This window comes from Hordeum vulgare, chromosome 3H (assembly GCF_904849725.1).
Source record: "Hordeum vulgare subsp. vulgare chromosome 3H, MorexV3_pseudomolecules_assembly, whole genome shotgun sequence".
Taxonomy (NCBI): Eukaryota; Viridiplantae; Streptophyta; class Magnoliopsida; order Poales; family Poaceae; genus Hordeum; species Hordeum vulgare.
The window spans coordinates 609366041-609387618 of NC_058520.1; the positions used below are offsets into that span (position 1 = coordinate 609366041).

The 21578-nt window shown below is 45.4% G+C and overlaps 1 protein-coding gene across 1 annotated transcript; it reads right to left on the reverse strand.

The window, feature by feature from the left end:
- Positions 1–5287: 5287 nt before the first annotated feature.
- On the reverse strand, positions 5288–8572 carry LOC123442751 (the record flags this gene model as incomplete). Its single annotated transcript, XM_045118882.1, has 3 exons — positions 6884–8572; positions 6520–6769; positions 5288–6243 (listed from the first exon to the last, which is right to left on the reverse strand). Coding segments are annotated over exons 1-3 (2895 nt in total), but the record flags the coding sequence as incomplete, so codon positions are not given.
- Between the last annotated feature and the right edge of the window lie 13006 nt (positions 8573–21578).

The window sequence follows — 21578 nt, forward strand, 5'->3', positions numbered from 1 at the left end:
ATCCTCTTCCTGCGCAGGCTCGACGAGAGGCCCATTCTTCACATATGTAATTACTACCTCCTTCACTGGCGCCTCATCAAGGCCTAACATTTCACGAAGAGTAATACCTAAGTTGGCCGCTTGTTCTCTGGCACTCGTTACAGTCAATCCATGTGCTGCCGCAGCTGCTATGATATCGGGGTCATCCGGACCGGCGGCTTTCACTATAAGCGGGGCAATCGATTGTTTACTTTGTTCCCCGAGCTGGGCAACTCGTTTCCCGCTTTTTTTACTTTCTAATTCCGTTTTCTCGGCCTCCTCCAAGGCTTTGTTCTCCTGGTTCTCCGCCCGCTCTTTCTTCTCCTTCAACATGAGTGCCTGCCTACGAAGTTCACGTGCATAGTCGTCAGGCAGATTCTTCGCGGCTTGGGACGGTGTGCTCAAAAATGACTTAGCCCACTTCTTTTGCTCATCAGAAAATACTGGCTTGGGCTCGGGCTCTCTTTTCTTCTTGCAGTCCGCCTTCCATTTCTCATGATCAGCAGCCGCCCTCGCGGCAGTTTCCTCGGCACTACGTTCCCAAGGCCTTGTGGGGAGAGGCTTCAGTGATGGCTCCGGTACCTTTGTGGTCTTAGGTACATAAGGGTCCGGGTTAATAATCCAGGACTGCTTCTGCTTCTTTGCCGGAGGTGGATTGGGGGGTGGCGTCTGATCACCCGCCGGACGAGGACTGGGGGGCGGCGTCTGATCACCCGCCGGACGTTGTGGACTGGGGGGCGTCGGCTGACGTGACGGAGGTGTAGGTGAACCGTCACCACCACCACCACCACCACCACCGCCACCGCCACCACCACCACCGTAGGGGGGTGGACTTGTTGTCCTTGGCGCCTCGCCTGGAAACTTGATAAACTTCTTTTGCCATAGAATGAAATGGCGCTTGACATCTCCAAGTCTTTTCTCCCCTTCAGGTGTAGCAATGTCAATCTCCAGGTCCTCAAACCCTTGGACTATGTCCTCCATCGTGACACGAGCATAGCCATCTTGAATAGGGTTGTTGTGGTGGAGTGCTCCAGGTAAACATGGTAAAGCACTGCCGATGGCTACCTTCATGGACATGTTCCCGATAGGATAATACAGATGACATTCTTTCATCTCCTTTATATCGTCCACGGGGTAGCGAGGAGGCTCCGGTGCAGTAATTTCGACCACCAGAGGCTCCGGTGCAGTAATTTCGATCGTCGGTGCATCTGCACCAGCTGGTGGGGCCTCCGTGGAAGCCACGCTGCTTCTCCGCTGCTGGCTTCCGAGATCCGCTGGATGATCTTCATGCTGCGCCCGAACATCTCTTTCGGCTAATAGTACACTCACGGTTTTCTTCATCACATCCATTTCCGATGCCAACCGCGCCACAACATCTGCTTCCCGATCCATCTTTCTCTTACGGCTTCTGTAACCGTACGGGTCATCGTTCTGGGGGAACCCTATTTTCCACGGAATGTTCCCCATGCCTCGTACACGTCCTCCGTGTTCAGGATTCCCGAGGGCTTTTGTCAGCGCGTCGTTCTCTCTGTTGAACTTGATCTTCCCCTCTTGAGCATCCCTCATTGCGTCAATAAGGGCTTGGGTGGGTTTAATTAATTTGCCCCGGTAAACACACTCCCCTGTCTCCGGGTTCAGCGTTCCCCCATGCCCGTACCACCAGCTTTTGGCCCTTTGGTCCCATCCCTCCGTACCTGGACGGATTCCTCGCGCCCTCAGCTCGTTCTCCATCTTCTCCAACCTAGGCACCCAAATGCGATACCCTCCTGGCCCCATAATATGATTGTACTCCTTCTTAGCCGCATTTTCCTTATTTCTTTTCGATATTTGAATGAACTGCTCCGATTTCTTTTGCTTCACAAATTCTGGCCAATCATGTTTCAGTTTCTCATATTGTCCTTTGAAATCCGGAGTCTTGTTCTGCTTGACAAAGTCATGGGCTAGATTTTGCTTGAATTTCCGGAATGCGTCGGCCATCTTATGAAGGGCGAACTGTTTGACTAGCCTCCTCCTCTCCTTGTTTTCCTCAATCTTGTTACCCTCCTCATCGAATTTGTTGTATTCCGGAGGTAGAACGAAATGTTCCATAAGCTTCTTGAAGCAATCTTTTTTTGTTCTCTTATCGACAAAAGTGAAACCAGCATTTCGTGCCTTCTTTGGCTCATTCCACTCCTGGACGGTGATCGAGACGTTGTCTCTAACAACGGCTCCGCATTGGCTGACAAACTTGGTGGCGTTCTTGCGGGGCTCCAGCGGCCTGCCGGTTGCACTGTCGACAACCTCGATGGTGCATGTTTCTCCTTGTTTCATCGTCTTGGTTGCGCCACGCTTTGACGACGTACTCGATTGTTTCGACGATCCGGCCGAGGGCTAAAATAAGAAAGAGAGTCGCGCGCGTTAGTACACTCTTCATAAGTTAGTTTGTATCACCAGAGGCTCAATGTATATATATACCTCGGCGCCGGAGGTGGTTGCTACTTCCATTTGAAGATCGTCGTTTATCGACGTTTGTTCGGCATCATCTTGCTGACGGCGCCCTTCATCTTCACCGTCAAGGTTCAGATAAGAAGAGATATCATCTTCTTGATCTTGTCCGGTCGGCACATATAGAATATCGCCGTTTATGATGCCGAACATATGTGCTTCACCGTCCGGATCATAGTTGTCCATAATCGGGTCATCTCTATCGTCCGCCATTATGTCAGTCCTGAAAACATGTAGTAAAAACAAATTAATTAAGTGAAGAAGGGGTGCGGTGGCGGTGGCGGTGGCGAAAGGGCGGTGGCAAAAGGAGGGGGCGAGGAAGGGGTGGGAGAGGGTGTCCGGATCGTGAAGTTTGTATGCTTGCAATCTATAGAGGTTGTGCTTTTGATATTTTGTTCGAGGGGTTGTTGTGGACTGTTCAAGGGACATCAAGAACAACCTACACCAACTCTTCTTCCTCTGCATCTCGAAGTTGGTAAAGATCCGATCTAACCTTATATGCATCTTCATAGTGATCCAGGACCTTGATCGTAGGGCTATTTTTCTAACCATCCAACCACAGGTTGGTTAACTTGCAACATAGATCTTGGGGATTTGAACCTAATGAGGTTTCCTAAACTATATATTCATTGTAAATGGGGCCTTTAGTGTTCTACAAAGTTATTGACAAAGTTATTTGAACCTAATGAGGTTTCCTAAGCTTATGAAATTTTTATAGACAAAGTTCTACAAAGTTCTACAAATTTTTATAGACAAAGTTCTACAAAGTTTTATAGACAAAGTTCTACAAAGTTATTTGACAAAGTTATTGACAAAGTTATTTGAACCTAATGAGGTTTCCTAAGCTTATGAAATTTTTATAGACAAAGTTCTACAAAGTTCTACAAATTTTTATAGACAAAGTTCTACAAAGTTTTATAGACAAAGTTCTACAAAGTTATTTGACAAAGTTATTGACAAAGTTATTTGAACCTAATGAGGTTTCCTAAGCTTATGAAATTTTTAACTAAGCTTTCTCATGGTTAGTGTGGGGATTAGTGTGGGGATAGAGACGGCCGGTGGCGAGGGCGAGGGGCGACGGCGGGCGGCGTACGTGGGCAAGGGCGACGGCGGGCGGCGAGGGCGACGGCGGGCGACGGCAGGCGGCGTCGAGGGCAAGGGCGACGGCGGGCGGCGAGGGCGACGGCGGGCGGCGTCGAGGGCGAGGGCGACGGCGGGCGGCGAGGGCGGCGTCGAGGGCGAGGATCGGAGAAGACGAGAATCGGAGAAGACGGCGGCACGCCTTGTATTTATAACCCCCCCTTTAGTCGCGGTTGGGAAGGCGACCCGCGACTAAAGGTTACCTTTAGTCGCGGGTCGCCTCCCCAACCGCGACTAAAGGGTTTTTGGCGGGTTTTTGCGTTCCCGCGCCCCCCCCCCCCTTTAGTCGCGGTTGGGGAGGCGACCCGCGACTAAAGGTAACCTTTAGTCGCGGTTGGATAAACCAACCGCGACTAAAGGGTTTTTTCGTTCCGGCGCGCAACGACCTTTAGTCGCGGTTGGTCTGGCCAACCGCGACTAAAGGTATTTTTCAAAATACTTTTCGTTTTCAATATCTTAAAAATACAAATAATATATCAAAAAATTCAGAAAAATAAAACTAATTCAAATCAATATGTTAAAAACACAAAAATTATATCAAAAAATTAAGAAAAATAGAACTAATTCAATTCAAAATGTTAAAAATACAAATAATATATCAAAAAATTCAGAAAAATAACACTAATTCAATTCAAACGTCCTTATCCCACCGACAGTTTTCTTAGATGACACAAAACCACATTTAGTCCCGGTTGCACCAACCAGCCGGGACTAAAGGTTAGATGACCAGCTCTGGATTCCTCTTCTTCCCGCCATTTCTTCCCTGTCTTTCCGCCTCTTTCTTCCCGCCACTTTCTTCCCGCCTCCTGTCTTCCCGCTCCCATTTTTCCCGCCATTTCTCACTACATATATGTAGCCCGGCTTGGCCAGCATTATCACATCTCTACAATCTCTCATCACTCTCTCATGGCTTCCACCGCACCCACTCTAACCTACCAGCAGGTGGAGGAGCTTTGCGCCTCGAACTACCCTTGTCCACCGGGCTACCGCGTCCCCACCGGCTGGAGCCTAAGCGCCGGCGGCGTGCCGGTCCCTCCCGTCCCTCAGGGTACTGCGCGCCGGGCGGCCATCACGAACCACTACTACCTCGACCTCACGCCGGAGCAGCGGATGAATCCCCGCTGGCATCCCGATAACCAGCATACTTGGGACGCCTTCTTCATCAATCGGCGTGAGAGGGCGCTCGCCAGGTATGAGGAGGACGGTCTGCCTCCTGGGAACTTCCACGAGGCCGGCCGTCGGCTATGGTGGTACGGCCGGACTCTGCAGAGCGTCATGGACTACATCACGGCCGGCGATATCCCCCGCCTGCGCTACCCTCAGTTCGAGCCACGAGCGCCGCCCGACAACAGCGACGACAGCAGCGACGACGACGGCGGCAACTTAGAAGGCGACGACTACCAATACAACGACGACAGCGGCTATGAAGACTACGAGTATGCATATTATACGCCTAGGCAGGAGTATGACTAAATCACTCCAAATTTCATGTATCATCAGTGGTATCTCGAATCATTCGAAAATGGACACCAAACACATCACGGGTAATATAATTCACATGATCCATTCAACAAAGTTTGGTACAATAAATTATTACACATCATTTCTTCCCTTGTGTCCCTGCTTGCTTACGATTGTGCCGTATCCATGGAGCATCCTCATCATTTAACTTAATGCTTGGGTCGGTGTTCACTTTGAAGGGCGGAATTTCAGCAAACATATTATAATCTTCTGACATGTCTGTCTTGTCCTCCACTCCCACGATGTTTCTTTTCCCTGAAAGAACAATGTGGCGCTTTGGATCATCGCATGATGTACTGATCGTTTTCTTATCTTTCCGTTTCCTCGGTTTGCTACTCATGTCCTTCACATAGAAAACCTGAGCGACATCTTTCGCTAGGACGAATGGTTCGTCAAGGTAACCAAGATTGTTGAAATCCACCATTGTCATTCCGTATTGCTGGTCCACCTTTACCCCACCTCCTGTTAGCTTGAACCATTTGCACCGGAACAAAGGGACCTTAAAGGAGGGTCCATAGTCAAGTTCCCATATCTCCTCTATGTAACCATAATATGTGACCTCTTGCCCATTCTCGGTTGCTGCATCAAAGCGGACACCACTGTTTTGGTTGGTGCTCTTTTTATCTTGGGCGATCGTGTAAAATGTATTCCCATTTATCTCGTACCCTTGGAAAGTCGTTATAGTCGAAGATGGTGTCTTGGCCAACATGTACAGCTGATCTACAACATCATTGTCATTCATTAAATGTTTTCTCAACCAACTGCCGAAAGTCTCCATGTGGGCCTTCCTAATCCAGGATTCAGGCTTCCCCGGGTTGTCCGAGCGTAAAATATTCTTGTGTTTCTCAAAGTACGGAGCCACCAAGCTGGAATTGGTCAGTACAGTGTGGTGTGCTTCAGTCAGAGAATGGCCGTCCATACATATCGTTGATTTCCTTCCGATCGTGCCTTTTCCACTTAGTCTCCCCTCGTGCCGCGATCGAGGAAGACCAATCGGCTTAAGGTCAGGAACAAAGTCAACACAAAACTCAATTACCTCCTCATTTCCATAGCCCTTGGCAATGCTTCCTTCTGGCCTAGCACGGTTACGAACATATTTCTTTAATACTCCCATGAACCTCTCGAAGGGGAACATATTGTGTAGAAATACAGGACCGAGAACGAAAATCTCTTCGACTAGGTGAACCAGGAGGTGCGTCATAATATTGAAGAAGGATGGCGAGAACACCAGCTCGAAACTGACAAGACATTGGATCACATCGTTCTGTAACCGTGGTAGAACTTCTGGATTGATTACCTTCTGAGAGATTGCATTGAGGAATGCACATAGCTTCACAATGGCTACTCGAACATTTTGCGGCAGGAGCCCCCTCAAAGCAATCGGAAGCAATTGCGTCATAATCACGTGGCAGTCGTGAGACTTCAGGTTTTGGAACTTTTTCTCCGCCATGTTTATTATTCCCTTTATATTGGACGAGAATCCAGACGGGACCTTCATACTGCTCAGGCATTCAAAAAAGATGACCTTCTCTTCTTTGGTCAGAGCGTAGCTGGCACGACCTTGAAACCATTCCGGATGCCGGTCATCAGGGTCTTTCAAACGTTGCTGGTCCTGCCGTGCTTCCTTTGTATCATTTGTCTTCCCATACACGCCCAAGAAGCTTAGGAGGTTCACGCAAATATTCTTCGTAACGTGCATCACGTCGATTGCAGAGCGGACTTCTAGGACTTTCCAATATTCTAGCTCCCAGAATATAGATTTCTTCTTCCACATGGCTGCGTGCCCGTCAGCTCCCTTCGGAACTGATTGTCCGCCTGGACCCTTTCCAAAGATGACTTTCAAATCCTTGACCATATCAAATACCTCAGCACCAGTGCGTTCCGCAGGCTTCGGCCGGTGATCTGCCTTGCCGTTGTAATGCTTGCCTTTCTTTCTTACTGGATGAATTTTCGGAAGAAATCGACGATGCCCAAGGTACACGTTCTTCTTACAATTTGGCAAATGTACACTTTCAGTCTCATGTAAGCAGTGCGTGCATGCATTGTATCCCTTATTTGACAGTCCCGAAAGGTTACTAAGAGCAGGCCAATCGTTGATGGTTACGAAAAGCAACGCTCGTAGGTCAAATTCCTCTTCTTTGTGCTCATCCCACACACGGACACCAGGTCTGCCCCACAGCTGTAAAAGTTCATCAACTAATGGCCTTAGGTACACATCGATGTCGTTGCCGGGTTGCTTCGGACCTTGGATGAGCACTGGCATCATAATGAACTTCCGCTTCATGCACAACCAAGGAGGAAGGTTGTAGATGCATAGAGTCACGGGCCAGGTGCTATGGCTGGAGCTCTGCTCGCCAAAAGGATTCATGCCATCTGTACTTAGACCAAATCTTATGTTCCTTGCGTCAGCTGCAAAATCTTTGAACTCTCTGTCGATCTTTCTCCATTGCGTTCCATCTGCGGTGTGTCTCAACTCCCCGTCCGACTTACGGTCCTCTTTGTGCCATCGCAACAACTTGCCATGCTCTTTGTTCCTGAACAAACGTTTCAACCGTGGTATTATAGGAGCATACCACATCACCTTGGCGGGAACCCTCTTCCTGGGTTTCTCGCCCTCAACATCGTCACCAGGGTCATCGCCTCTGATCTTATAACGCAATGCAGTGCATACCGGGCATTCATTCAAATTCTCGTATTCACCGCGGTAGAGGATGCAGTCGTTGATGCATGCATGTATCTTCAGAACCTCTAAACCTAGAGGGCATACAACCTTCTTTGCTTCGTACGTACTGGCGGGCAACTCGTTATTCTTTGGAAACATATTCTTCAACATTTTCAGCAAGTTTTCAAATGCCGAGTCAGCTACACCTGCCTGTGCCTTCCATTTCAGCAAATCCAGTGTGCAGCCCAGCTTTTTCAGACCATCATCGCATCCGGGGTACAACGACTTTCTGTGATCCTCTAACATGCGATCCAAATTCTCCCTCTCCTTTTCAGTTTCGCAGCGTCTCCGTGCATCAGCAATGGTCCGACCAAGATCATCAACGGTCTCATCACGTGCCTCTTCTTCACCTTCACCTTCCCCTTCACCTTCCCCTTCACCTTCAGCATCCTCCATGAAAGTATCACCGAAATGAGCAAGATAGCTTTCATCCATGAAATCATCCCCTTCTTCATCTTCTTCCATTATAACCCCTCTTTCTCCATGCTTGGTCCAACAATTATAGCTTCGCATGAAACCGTGCCGAAGCAGGTGCAGGTGAACTTCTCTTGAGGAAGAGTAACCCTTCTGATTCTTACAGTCAACACATGGACAGATAACAAAACCCTTCTGCTTGTTCGCATTAGCCACTACGAGGAAATCTTTCAAACCCGTAGTGAACTCGCGGGAGAGTCGGTTACCGTACATCCATTGCCGATTCATCTGCATTATTATAATATAAAATATATAATTAACCATCATGCATTTGTTAAACTAACTAGCTATAAACAATAGAAATTAAACAATGAACAACACACATGCATATTTTATCAATGACACACATGCATGAAAGGTTCAAGTTGCTAACCGCGATCGAGGAGGAAAAAATAAATGAGGAACCTCAAGTGTGGCTCCAACACTTCATATCATGTTTGTTTCACGCTCTTGGGCATTTCATCAAACACCTTGTGTGCATAAGAGGAACCAAAAGCAAACCTACACCCCCTTGTGAAGCTTGTGAAGAGAAGTGGCACCAAATGGCTAAGTGAGTGTGCTGAACTGGTATCTATAGGGGAGGAGATTTAGTCGCGGTTGGCATGGCAAACCGCGACTAAAGGCCTTTGGGCACCTTTAGTCGCGGTTGGCCTGGCCAACCGCGACTAAATCCCCTCACGTGCACCAGCTGGCCACCGAGCGCCCTGGCCCAGGCCTTTGGTCGCGGTTCGTCTGCCGAACCACGACTAAAGAAATCATTAGTCGCGGTTCCTACAGTGTCGCGACTTATGGGGCTGGACGGAAGCCTCTTTTTCTACCAGTGCAACAGTGGATCTCAACAATCTTGCGTACATGGACGAACCATTTGTCCTAGCCAATGATCTCAACAGTTTTCTATGTGAACGACATGTCTACAAAAACGAGAAAAAGAAATCAGCAAAAGAAGATATCGTCTGATGAGCCAAAACGCCACATAGTTCTTTCAGGGAAAAGAAACATCGTGGGAGTAGATGACAAGACAGACATGTCAGAAGATTATAATAAGTTTCATGAAATTCCGCCCTTCAAAGTGAAAACTGACCCAAACATCCTACTGAATGATGAAGATTCTCCATGGCTACGACCCAGAAGAAAACAGAAATAATAGATAGGAATATTGGTGCAATAATGTAATAATGTATTAAACCTTTTATGTAATGCATGTACGGAATGTACTAAATTTCAAACACTTTTCATTTTCATAGTTTTGTCAAATTCTCAAATACGCAAAAAGAATTTGAATAAACCTTTGTAAGAGATGAGTTCTCGTTCGAAACGCTGATACTTCGAGAGAGATTGTCCGTTTTGTACACGAAGTGCATCCAGTTTTTGTCGCAGCCCTCTCAACTTTTTAACACATGCTATGTAGGTGAAATGATGATAGCATGCCAACTTTCAACATTTTCAGAGTTCATTTGTAGTGCTTTTCAATTTCAGAGTCAACCAGCTCAAAAAAAATAAGTAAATGCACGAAGAATACCAAATGAAGTCAGAAATTGTTGAAATTTTGTGATGTGCCTTTGAATGGTGCATTTTGAACACACAAAAAGTATGGAGTTCAAATAAGTTCAAAAAAATGAAATCCCTTTGTAAGAGATGAGTTCTCGTTCGAAACCCTGATACTTCGAGAGAGATTGTCCGTTTTGTACACGAAGTGCATCCATTTTTTGTCGTAGCCCTCTCAACTTTTTAACACATGCTATGTGGGTGAAATGATGATAGCATGCCAACTTTCAACATTTTCAGAGTTCATTTGTAGTGCTTTTCAATTTCAGGGTCAACCAGCTCAAAAAAAAGTAAATGCACGAAGAATACCAAATGAAGTCAAAAATTGTTGAAATTTTGTGATGTGCCTTTGAATGGTGCATTTTGAACACACAAAAAGTATGGAGTTCAAATAAGTTCAAAAAAATGAAATCCCTTTGTAAGAGATGAGTTCTCGTTCGAAACCCTGATACTTCGAGAGAGATTGTCCGTTTTGTACACGAAGTGCATCCAGTTTTTGTCGCAGCCCTTTCAACTTTTTAACACATGCTATGTTGGTGAAATGATGATAGCATGCCAACTTTCAACATTTCAGAGTTCATTTGTAGTGCTTTTCAATTTTAGAGTCAACCAGCTCAAAAAAAATAAGTAAATGCACGAAGAATACCAAATGAAGTCAGAAATTGTTGAAATTTTGTGATGTGCCTTTGAATGGTGCATTTTGAACACACAAAAAGTATGGAGTTCAAATAAGTTCAAAAAAATGAAATCCCTTTGTAAGAGATGAGTTCTCGTTCGAAACCCTGATACTTCGAGAGAGATTGTCCGTTTTGTACACGAAGTGCATCCAGTTTTTGTCGTAGCCCTCTCAACTTTTTAACACATGCTATGTGGGTGAAATGATGATAGCATGCCAACTTTCAACATTTTCAGAGTTCATTTGTAGTGCTTTTCAATTTCAGAGTCAACCAGCTCAAAAAAAAAGTTAATAGTTTGGATAGTCAAAATAATTACTTTTAAAAATAGAAAATAGTTTTGCATTATTTATTCAATTTCAAACACTTTTCATTATCATATTTTTGTCAAATTCTCAAATATGCAAAAAGAATTTTAATAAACATAGTTTTTAATTGAAAATAACAAAATAGTTAATAGTTTTGATAGTAAAAATAATTACTTTTGAACATAGAAAATAGTTTTGAATTATTTATTCAATTTCAAACACTTTTCATTATCTTAGTTTTGTCAAATTCTCAAATATGCAAAAAGAATTTTAATAAACATAGTTTTTAATTGAAAATAACAAAATAGTTAATAGTTTGGATAGTCAAAATAATTACTTTTGAAAATATAAAATAGTTTTGAATTATTTATTCAATTTCAAACACTTTTCATTATCATAGTTTTGTCAAATTCTCAAATATGCAAAAAGAATTTTAATAAAACATAGTTTTTAATTGAAAATAGAAAAAAATTGAAACTATATGAGAATTTGTAAAGAAACTTAAACCTAAATTCAAAGTGAGCTCACTTTGAATTCAGGTTTAAGTTTCTCCACAATTTTAAATATAGTTTTAATTTTTTAATTTACAGTCAGTTTAGGCCCGTAAGCGTGCTTTAGAGAGGAGCTCGTTGGAGTAGCTGCGACGGGGCTTATAAACAAGTGTTAGTCCCCCTCGTTGGGCGAGGTGGGACTAAATTTATCGTGCAGGCGAGGAGGGGCTTTAGTCCCGGGTGGAGCCACGACCCGGGACTAAAGCCCCTCGCCTGCCGCCTGCCGAGGAGGGGCTTTAGTCCCGGTGCGTGACTCCAACCGGGACTAAAGACCCCCTTTAGTCCCGGTTGGAGCTCCGCACCGGGACTAAAGGCCCCTGCTTCCCGCCTTATGGTCTGCCCAAAAAAGGGCCTTTAGTCCCGGGTCGTGGCTCCACCCGGGACTAAAGGGGGTCTTTAGTCCCGGTTCGAGCCACGAACCGGGACTGAAGATCCACCTATATAAGCGGGAGTTAGAAAAATTCCAACCCAAATCGTTCGTTTCTCGTCTTCTTCCTCTCGTTCTCCTGCCCGGCGCGGCACACCGACGACCTCGACGACGTCGTCAGGCTGCCCGTCGTCCTCCTCGCCGCCGCCTGCCGTCGCCGTCGTCCTCCTCGCCGTGCGCCGCCCTCCTCGCCGCGCGCCGTCGACACCTCCGGCCGGTAAGCCCCCCGCCCCCTCCTCCCCAAAACTCCGGTCAGTAGAAGAAAAGAAGAAAAAGGAGAAGAAAAGAAGAAAAAGGAGAAGAAAGGAAGAAAAAGGAGAAGAAAGGAAGAAAAAGGAGAAGAAAAGAAGAAAAAGGAGAAGGAGAAGAAAAGAAGAAAAAGGAGAAGAAAAGAAGAAAAGGGAAGAAAGGAAGAAAAAGGGAAGAAAGGAAGAAAAAGGGAAGAAAAGAAGAAAAAGAAAAAGATTTTTTTGTCATTTAATTCCTATTGTTATTAGGTTTGTGCTAGATTATTAGGGTTAGTAATATTTAGAATTAGGTTAGGGTTACAAGAAGAAGAAATATGAACAAAAATAAGAAAATAAGATTAGGAAAAAGGAAAATAAGAAGAGGAGGAGAAGAAAAGAAGAAAAAGGAGAATAAGAAGAGGAGGAGAGGAGAAGAAGAGGAAAAATAGAAGAAGAGGAGAAGTAGAAAAAGAGAAAAAAATAGAAGAGGAGGAGAGGAGAAGTAGAAGAAGAGAAGAGGAGAAGTAGTAGAAGAAGATGAGAAGTAGAAGTAGAAGAAGAAGTAGAAGAAGAGGAGAAATAGAAGAAGAGGAAAAATTAGTTTAGGGTTACAAGAAGAAGAAATATTTTTTTTGTTATTTAATTTTGCTATTGTATAGTGTATATGCTTAAGTGTTAATAGTGTTTCTTAGATTATTGCTTAATTTTGCTATTGTATATGCTTAAGTGTTAATAGTTTAATTTTGCTATTGTATATGCTTAAGTGTTAATAGTTTAATTTTTCTATTGTATATGCTTAAGTGTTAATAGTTTATTTTTAGCAAGAAAATTAATAGAACTAGTTTATTTTTTTAGTTCATTTTACGATGCCTATCCCGCAACCTCGTCGTCGACTCGGCGGAGGACACCTGCTTGATCAGAGGGGCCCTGTCGGGGACTGGGCTCCGCCCGGCTGGTATTGGGAGGTGCTACCTTCCGGGGGGCGTAGGTTGGTGAGGAGCCAGCCCGTCGTTGACCCGATCCTTGTTTGGTGGCGGTCGCGTGGGCCAGTGAGGGTGCCGAGGCTTCCGGACACCGCGGAGGTGGTACGTCACCGTGTCAGCGAGGAGGATGAACACGTCCGTCGCTACATGGTTGCGTTGGAGGGCAGGTTCGAGCATACCTGACAGGTTCTTCCGGGATCTCATTGGAGCTATGATCCTGTGATGGTTCCTTCTCTTTGGGTGTCCACCGCCCGCGCCGATACCCGTCGGGCGCTACGGTTCTAGATGTATCAGTGATGCTATATGTATGATAGTATTCGAGGAGTATTAGTGATAATATTCGACGATGTACGGACAAAAGAGATGATGTATTTGCTTATAATTGAATGCATGCTAATTTGAATACTACTTCATTTTACGATTTGGTTTTGCTTATTGAATGCTCAAATTGGAAAAGTACTCCTACTTTAAATACTATGCAGAAATCTAGGACTCCCGGGTGGAGCCACGACCCGAGACTAAAGTTGTTTTGGAACGGAGTTCCTGATAGAATAATTCTTTTTTGGTACAAAGGTTAAGAGAATCCGTTAGACATATTTTAGAGTTTAGGTTCTAGCCAAGACCCGAGACTAAAGGTCCTCCTATATAAAACGACACTTCGAAGTTTCCAACCCCTCTTATATAGTTTGTTAGTTTATTAGTTAATCAAATGTCCGTTTTTTGCAGAACTATGGATCCACATATCAGGAACCTCGAAGAGGAAGAACTTCTCGAAGATATAATCAAAGACGGACCCGACGTTGAACCAGCTGAATCTCCGTCGTCATATCTAAACCACGACGTTGGAATGGAGGTCGAGCGACACGAAGATGAAGCCGATGGGGCAGGAGATAGGTCCAATGACGGAGAAGGTGATAGCTCCACTGATGGAGAAGCCGGTGAAGAAATAATAAAGTCCGGCGAGGTATACATATGAAGTTCGACAATCACTTGTAATATGTGAAAAATATTGGAGATAGCTCTATATTGTATACATATACATTCATTTGACGAACGTTTCTCCCTCTTAGGCCTCCACATTGAGCAAAGCTACGAAACGAGGCCCGACTAGAAAGTTGGATGCACGGACGCATTACACCTTTGAGGTGATATTGCCTACGGGCGAACCCAGGCTTCCTAAGAATGCTGCTGACACATTCAAAAAACAATGCGGAGTTCTCGTTAGGGATCACGTCCCGATCAACGTTCGGGAGTGGAACAAGCGCAAAGGGGCAGCCGATAGTGACTATGTCGCCGAAAGGTACAAAGATAATCTTTGGAATGATCTCATGTCACATTTCAACCTGCCAGAATGTGAGAATGAAGACGCCGCAGACAAACTGAGGGCCAAAGTCAAGCAGTGGACTCTAAAGAAGATGGCCGAACTGTTCCGTAGCTGGAAGAAGAAGCTATGGAAAAACTATCTAAAGACAAAGAAAGTGCCAGTATTCGAGGGGTATCTAGCCAAGCAGGCGAATCACTGGAAGGCATTTCAAGAGTACAAGGAGTCAGAAGATGCCCAGCCATTATCAGAAAAGAACAAGATAAATGCCGACAAAAAGAAATATCACCACAAGCTGGGGCCAGGGGGCTATGAGACTGTCATCCCAAAGTGGGATAAGAAAGAGCAAGATCTGCTAGCTCAAGGCATCGTACCTGAACCACTCCGTGATGAGTGGGAGTTGAGAGCAAGAAATTGGTTCATTGCGCATGATGGTTCGTACAACGAAGAAACAGTTGACCTCATCTGCAGTGACGGTCTTAGGATACCCAGGGAGAATTGGAAAAGGATAGTGAAAGAAATTAAGGAGGGAAAAAGAAAGTTCACTGCAGATAGAGTGAAAGATTTGCTCACACTGGTCCTCGGCAATGACGAACATGGAGGACGAACGCGAGGCTTCGGTCCCTCTTACCCGTGGTGGCTTGGGTTTGCCAGAGACCAAGAGACTTACAGAAGCCGAGCGAGAGCAAAGAAGCGACAGCAGGATGAGGAGAATGACAAGTTCAACCAGTTGCTTGCCAGGAATAACGAGCAACAGAAGCAGATTGATGAGCTTAGAGGAGTAGCGCGCCAGGAAGATTCTGCACTCGATATTACCGGCGCCCCATCTAAGGGGAAAAGCAGCGTGGCTGAATCTGAGGCCCCGCCCGATGATGCATGAAGAATGATGGAGGGCTGTCCCGGCTACCCCGTGGATGGAATCAAGGAGTCAACATCATGTGAACTCCATCAGAAATTCAAGAAGATATCCATGAAGGTGGCCGTCGGACAAGCTTTACCTTCTGGCCCTGATGCATGGTGGCATGGCCGTGAGATTCCAGCTGGCTTTGCTAAAGTCGGGGTGGATGAAATCATGGCGGGGTTTCATGATATGGAGCTCGACATAGATGGACCCGAAGATGAGAGGACACTCGGAGAAGTACTGGGTGGAGTCATCCTATGGGACAAGAACTACATCAAGCTTCCAGGCTCGGCCCCAAGCCCTCCACATGACGCCGACCAGCACAACACGAGTCCATCTCGATCACCGCCGCCGGACTTGGGTCGTCCGCCTCCGCCGCCGCCCACTCCGGATACTAAGCGGAAGCGTGCCAGCAAGAACGCTCCGCCGACGATTTCTAAGCGACGGAGCCCCCCAAAGCGCAAACGGTCGCCCCTCTCAAAGGTAACTCATGCTAATCTTCCTATCAGACCTTATGATCGTACCCCCGAGGAAAACGCCAGGATAGCAAAGGAACATCATGATGCACAGATGAAAAAGAAGGAACCCGAGCCCCGCCCGGAATACACCGAGAAGCAAATAGCATTTGCAAAATACTTCACGACCCTTCCATCACAGTATGACTTACACCATAAGCCTGATGACTATACACGCACATTGCAGAAGGAAGTGAAAAAGAGCAGATCACGTGCAAGTGCAAGTGGGAGCAAATCAAGTTCAACCACAAGCAAGAAAAAACCAGACGTTCCTCAACTTGGACAACAGGCCAAACAGTCGATCCCACCCCTCAGGGTGTTAACCGAGAATGTCCCCCCTCCGGTGCAGGGGCAAGATTTGGAATTAGCAAAGAAGTGGGCGGCTGAATGGGGTATCCCGGTTGAAGACATTCTGGCTTCCCAAGACGACAGGTTACCCAAGGCTGTGGTAGCCCCTAAGCCACAGTTTGTCATGGGAGCGCCTTTGGTCAGCAAAGATGATCTCCCAACAAATACGTGTTACTTGCATACATGGTACTTAAGTGAATCAAAGAATGGGAGAACGATGATCGTGGTGAGTGTCCCACGGGAGTACTACGGCCGCCCCGAAGAAATCCATATCGACTTTGATGAACTCTTCCAGATGTACAATGGCGACGCCCTCGACAAATCGCTTATGAGTTGCTATTATTTGTAAGTTTTTCAATTCGTTGTCTACATATAACTTGTTTAGTTATTTCAATTCATTGTCTATATATAACTTGTACTCTATTATGCAGAATGAAGATTCTGGATTGTAAAAGTAGGAACATCCTAAATATTGGGTTTATTGACCCAGATAAAATACATATAGCGACGCTAATTGATAAACCCAAGGAGACGGGGGGAAACCTTCTAAGGTTTCTAACAGATCAAAATTTCTGTGACCACATACTGTTTCCATACAACTTCATGTGAGGGTCTTTACTCTGTTGTGTCCATTCACTTATAAGTGTAATTGATAAGTTACTGACACACACACTCACACTCACACACACACACACACACACACACACACACACACACACACACACACACACACACATATATATATATATATATATATATATATATATATACATACATGTGCAACTTTCATTGGATTCTGTTGGACATTCAAATTGATAAGGGAAGAGTTGATGCCTTCGACCCATTATCGAGACCCTTGGAACAGTTCCAAAGCCTGCAGGACATGCTCCAAGGGTAATTTCAATCATTCTTGCGCTCTATCGGTCTCTTTCGATGATTTTCTGATATATCAATTAATGAAAAACTTAGCAAATCATTATCCTTGTCGGGCAGGGTTTGGAAGCGGTTCAAGTGCGTGACTCCCGATATCGAGCTTGAGAAGCTGACCTTTAGAGCGGCTCAGGTAAGTAGTAGTATGATATACTTCTATTTTCAATACATTTATGATGCTAGATTATTATTTTGATTATATATATTCTATTCTCGTAAAGTGCGACCAGCAGCCATGGGGGACGCATCTATGCGGATACTATGTTTGCGAGACCATTCGCACGTTTACCTCTGAGCACAAGGATCACAGATTCGACGTAAGCAATGAACATTCACACCTCTATTTTTACCCGTCATTCTTTGTTATCATGATTGATATTCATATTCATCTCCTCTTATTATATAGTACACGACCATGAGGACGAAGGTCCTACCAGAGCAACGCGCGATTGCTGTTGCAGAGGAGCTTGCGACCTTTCTGAGGACGGAAGCTATAGATGACAAATGACGATTTAGTGTAGCTAGGGGCCATTACTGATGTTCGTCCATGTAATCGAATAGACGGGCTCTAGTCCCGATAATTCAGATCTCCATATAATTGTATATATATGCTCGCTTGTAAGATAAGTTAATCTTATATATATATATGCATAATTATTTCTATTTAAATTATATGAAAACTAATTTCCGAACACCAAACGAGGCATCATGTTAATCTCCCGAACACCTAAACCCTAAAACCCTAAAACCCAAAAATAAACAAAATCAGAAACTCTTTAGTCCCGGTCCGTGTAACGAACCGGGAATAAATGGCCTGCCCGTGAGGGCGCTACGAGGCGCCCACGTGGAGCACCTTTAGTCCCGGCTTGGAACAGAGCCGGGACTAAAGGTTAGGCCTTTAGTCCCGCCCCTTTAGTCCTGGTTGGTGAACCGGGACTAAAGCCCCTTACAGGCCGGAGCTAAAGGCCCCGTCCCCACTAATGATAGCATCGTTACAATGAAACAATTTACGATAGGATGCAAAGATAACGGTCCTTTATCGTCCCGGAGAATCATACCAGAACCCACTGTCCCATCCACAAGGTTATAAGAGCCATCGACAGACAAGGCAACCACATTACTTGCAGGGGCCGGCCATGGCCGAGCAGAAAGATTACCAACTCTGCAATCACTCCAATCAAAACGAAATGAAACCCAAACACTAGTTGTCTTTTGTTTTTCACTGGAAATTACCAACTCTGTAAAGTAGTACTCCCTCTGTTTGCAATTACTTGTCACACAAATGGATAAAAAATAATGTGTCCAGAACTAAAATCCATCTAGGTACGTCCATCTTTATGACAAATATTTACGGACCGAAGGAGTAATAGTTAAGCGTTGAGGGGAAAAGTTGACTGGTTTACCAGGGGTGGACATTTTTCCTCTTTGAAGAAAAGATGAGCCTTGATTATTATTTTTGTAGGTAACGATGAAGATTGAGAGTCTGCAATGATCCTGAAGGATCTGCTGCCTGTTAAGTGGGTAACACGGCGCGTTTGATTACTCGCTTCGAGTAATGAGAGGAGGAGCTCGTCATGATCGTGTCTGCTCGGTGCTCTTAATCTTATATATATATATATATGCAATTAATCTACTCCTATCTACTAGTACGAGGAGGCGGAGCACTTCACCGCCAATTCTTTTTAAGATCTTCATAGGCTGTACTGAAACTCCTTTTAAAAAAAATACTTCCTTCTTTCATTAAAGTTGTTAAAACATTAAATTTAAGATGAAGGAAGTATGAAAAAACAAATAGTCGCAAGCAAGCAATAGCAAAGCAGTCGTTGTGGTGGAGGCTCGAGCGTAACATACAGGGACATGCTAGGGTGGTTGAGGGCATCCCCACCCTCCTGGTTAGGGATAGCCATTTTTTTGTTTGGTTGAAAGGGTGGTGTTATCTCATGTGTTTGTTTGATTTAAGGGATATAAATGAAGGATAAGGGTGCGACCTCGACGGTGCGAAAGAAGGAGACGATCGGCTGATGACAGAGGAAGAGGAGGGGCCGCGGCATGGAGGAAGGATAGGAGCGACCGACGACGCGGAGGTAGGAGAGGAGCGGCCGGCGGCGCGGAGGTAGGAGAGGAGCGTCCGGCGGCGTGGAGCAAGGAGAGAAGCGACCGACGGCGCGGAGGAAGGAGAGGAACGGCCGACGGCGCGGAGGAAGCAGAGGAGCGCCCTGACTTTCGCCAACAATTCTTCCTTCAGCGGCAGATGGCGGGCCGACCTCTCTTCGGTGGTCTCGCCCGGCGGCGTGGAGGAAGCAGAGGAGCGGCCGGCTACGTGGAGGGCGGAGAGGAGCGACCGGCAGCGCGGAACGAGAGGAGCGACCGGCAACGCGGAGGAAGGGGAGGAGCGACCGGCGGCGTGGAGGGCGGAGAGGAGCGGCCGGCACGCAGAGGAAGAAGAGGAGCGGTCGACGGCGCGGATGAAGGAGAGGAGCGGCCGGCGGCGTGGAGGAAGGAGAGGAGCGCCGACCAGTGAACACAGCGCACGGGATGGATGTCGCGACCCTTCCGTTTTGGACGGTTGACCCCATCCCTGTTTTGAGGAAATATTCTTGACATCTGATTGTCCCTGTCCTCCCTCGCCTCGGATCCAAACAGGTGACGTCCCTCGCATAGAAGGGATATCCCTGTAATCAAACGCACCCTAAAGCTACCACGCCGTCACCGACGGATGGGCCCGAAAGCGCGTGAGACTGGGCGCGGGCCTGAACGTCGTCGAACAGCGGTCCCACGAAAAGGCCAGTCACGAGTCAGGACGTCTTCTTTGGTGGCTGCGAGTTTTGGCTTAGCCAGAGACGACAAGATTAGCTCAGGCTGTAATAGAACGAGCTACGTGACTAATCATCTGTTTCTTCAGAAAATTCATTGATTTTACATATAAAAATATAATTGTTACGCGCAAGAATGTTTAATACGAATCAAAGAGAGCAGTAAGTTTTTTTCTGAAAGAAAATGGCCCGAACGTAATACTATAGAGTAGCAGTAATTTAGTTGCCTAATTACCTTGACAGCTCGAGTGTAGCACTATGAACTGCACTATTCTGCTGCCTGCAAGTGGGTCCTCCAACGTACGTGAGGCTGACCGCGGGCCCCAGGTAAGGGCAGCCAGGACACGACGTTTTCTTCGTTGGGGGTTTGGCTCGGTCGGAGACGACAAATCAGCTGCACACAATGAACAAGTCACCTGTTTTTTTTTTCTTCCTTTCTGCGGGGAACAAGTCACGTGACATTACATAATACAACCTCTGTTTTGAATTATATAATACGTTTTCGATATTTCAATATATATAGTAATGGGAAATTGCTGTTGGAGCTCGGCCTCCATGATGGTCTTTAAATTTGAAATCCAAATTTCACGAAAATTCATTTTTTTCAAAAAAATCTTAAAAATATAGTGATAAGTGAGGACGAAACATAAATGTGTGTAAATTTTTAGAAAAATATAGAAATGGGGCATGTACCAAAAGACAAATCTGCTGCTTTTTAACACATGATACTATTCATCGTCTCAGGACATGAATTTGTTTTTTTTTTGCAGATCGTATTTCAAGGTATTTCATCCTAAAAATTTACACACATACACATAACATCCTTCTTTAGTTGCATATTTTTTTCAGTTTTTTTTAAACCAAAAAGTTTAAAATTTGAATTTCTCAAAAATTTCGACCCCCCATGGAACTCGGCATTCGAATCGTCCGTTCTCTATAGTTATATGCTATATACAAACTGAAATGAGCGAACAACAAACGCATCAATATAAATCTGGTTCTGAAAAATCTATAACTTCTTATAATTCGAACTAGAGGACGTGCATCTTACCCGTCACGGTTAATCCAAAACTGCCAGTATACCCTTTTCAACAGCCACTATGAACACTTTTTATTGACATACGAGTTTTTAGGACGCAACTTGGGTGCCCCTCTCATGTGGGCCAGCCACCTATTGAACCCACATGTCATGCACACAAAGGCACCGAAGCGTGGTCCGAGTTTTTGAGAGACATACACCACCATGACGTGGTGCTCATGCCGGGTGTCTTCATGATAGACGCTGCAGGGTCTTAAGGTTGATGAAATAATCACATGTATAGAGTCACCGACATGATTGCCATTTTCCTGTTGAAAAAACTATCCAGCATTAATGAGACACGGATACGTCAAAGCCCGGGATATGGTCCCTTGCAAGGTAGGATACAAGCATCGCCCTAACCATTCAACCACATGCGAGTCGTCTAAAATGATATGGTTGCCCTAAATTGCTTGAAATTGATTTTATAGTCCGTTGATTTAGACCATGTTACCTGATAACTATTTTCGTTGCAAGCCATTAATATGGGACCACACAAATGTGCTCATTTAGAATTCAAGATTTGTAGGCATACATCATGACATACCAACAAATGTTAGGTGTCAAGACCTACAATGAAAGGTACATCAGTTGTTGG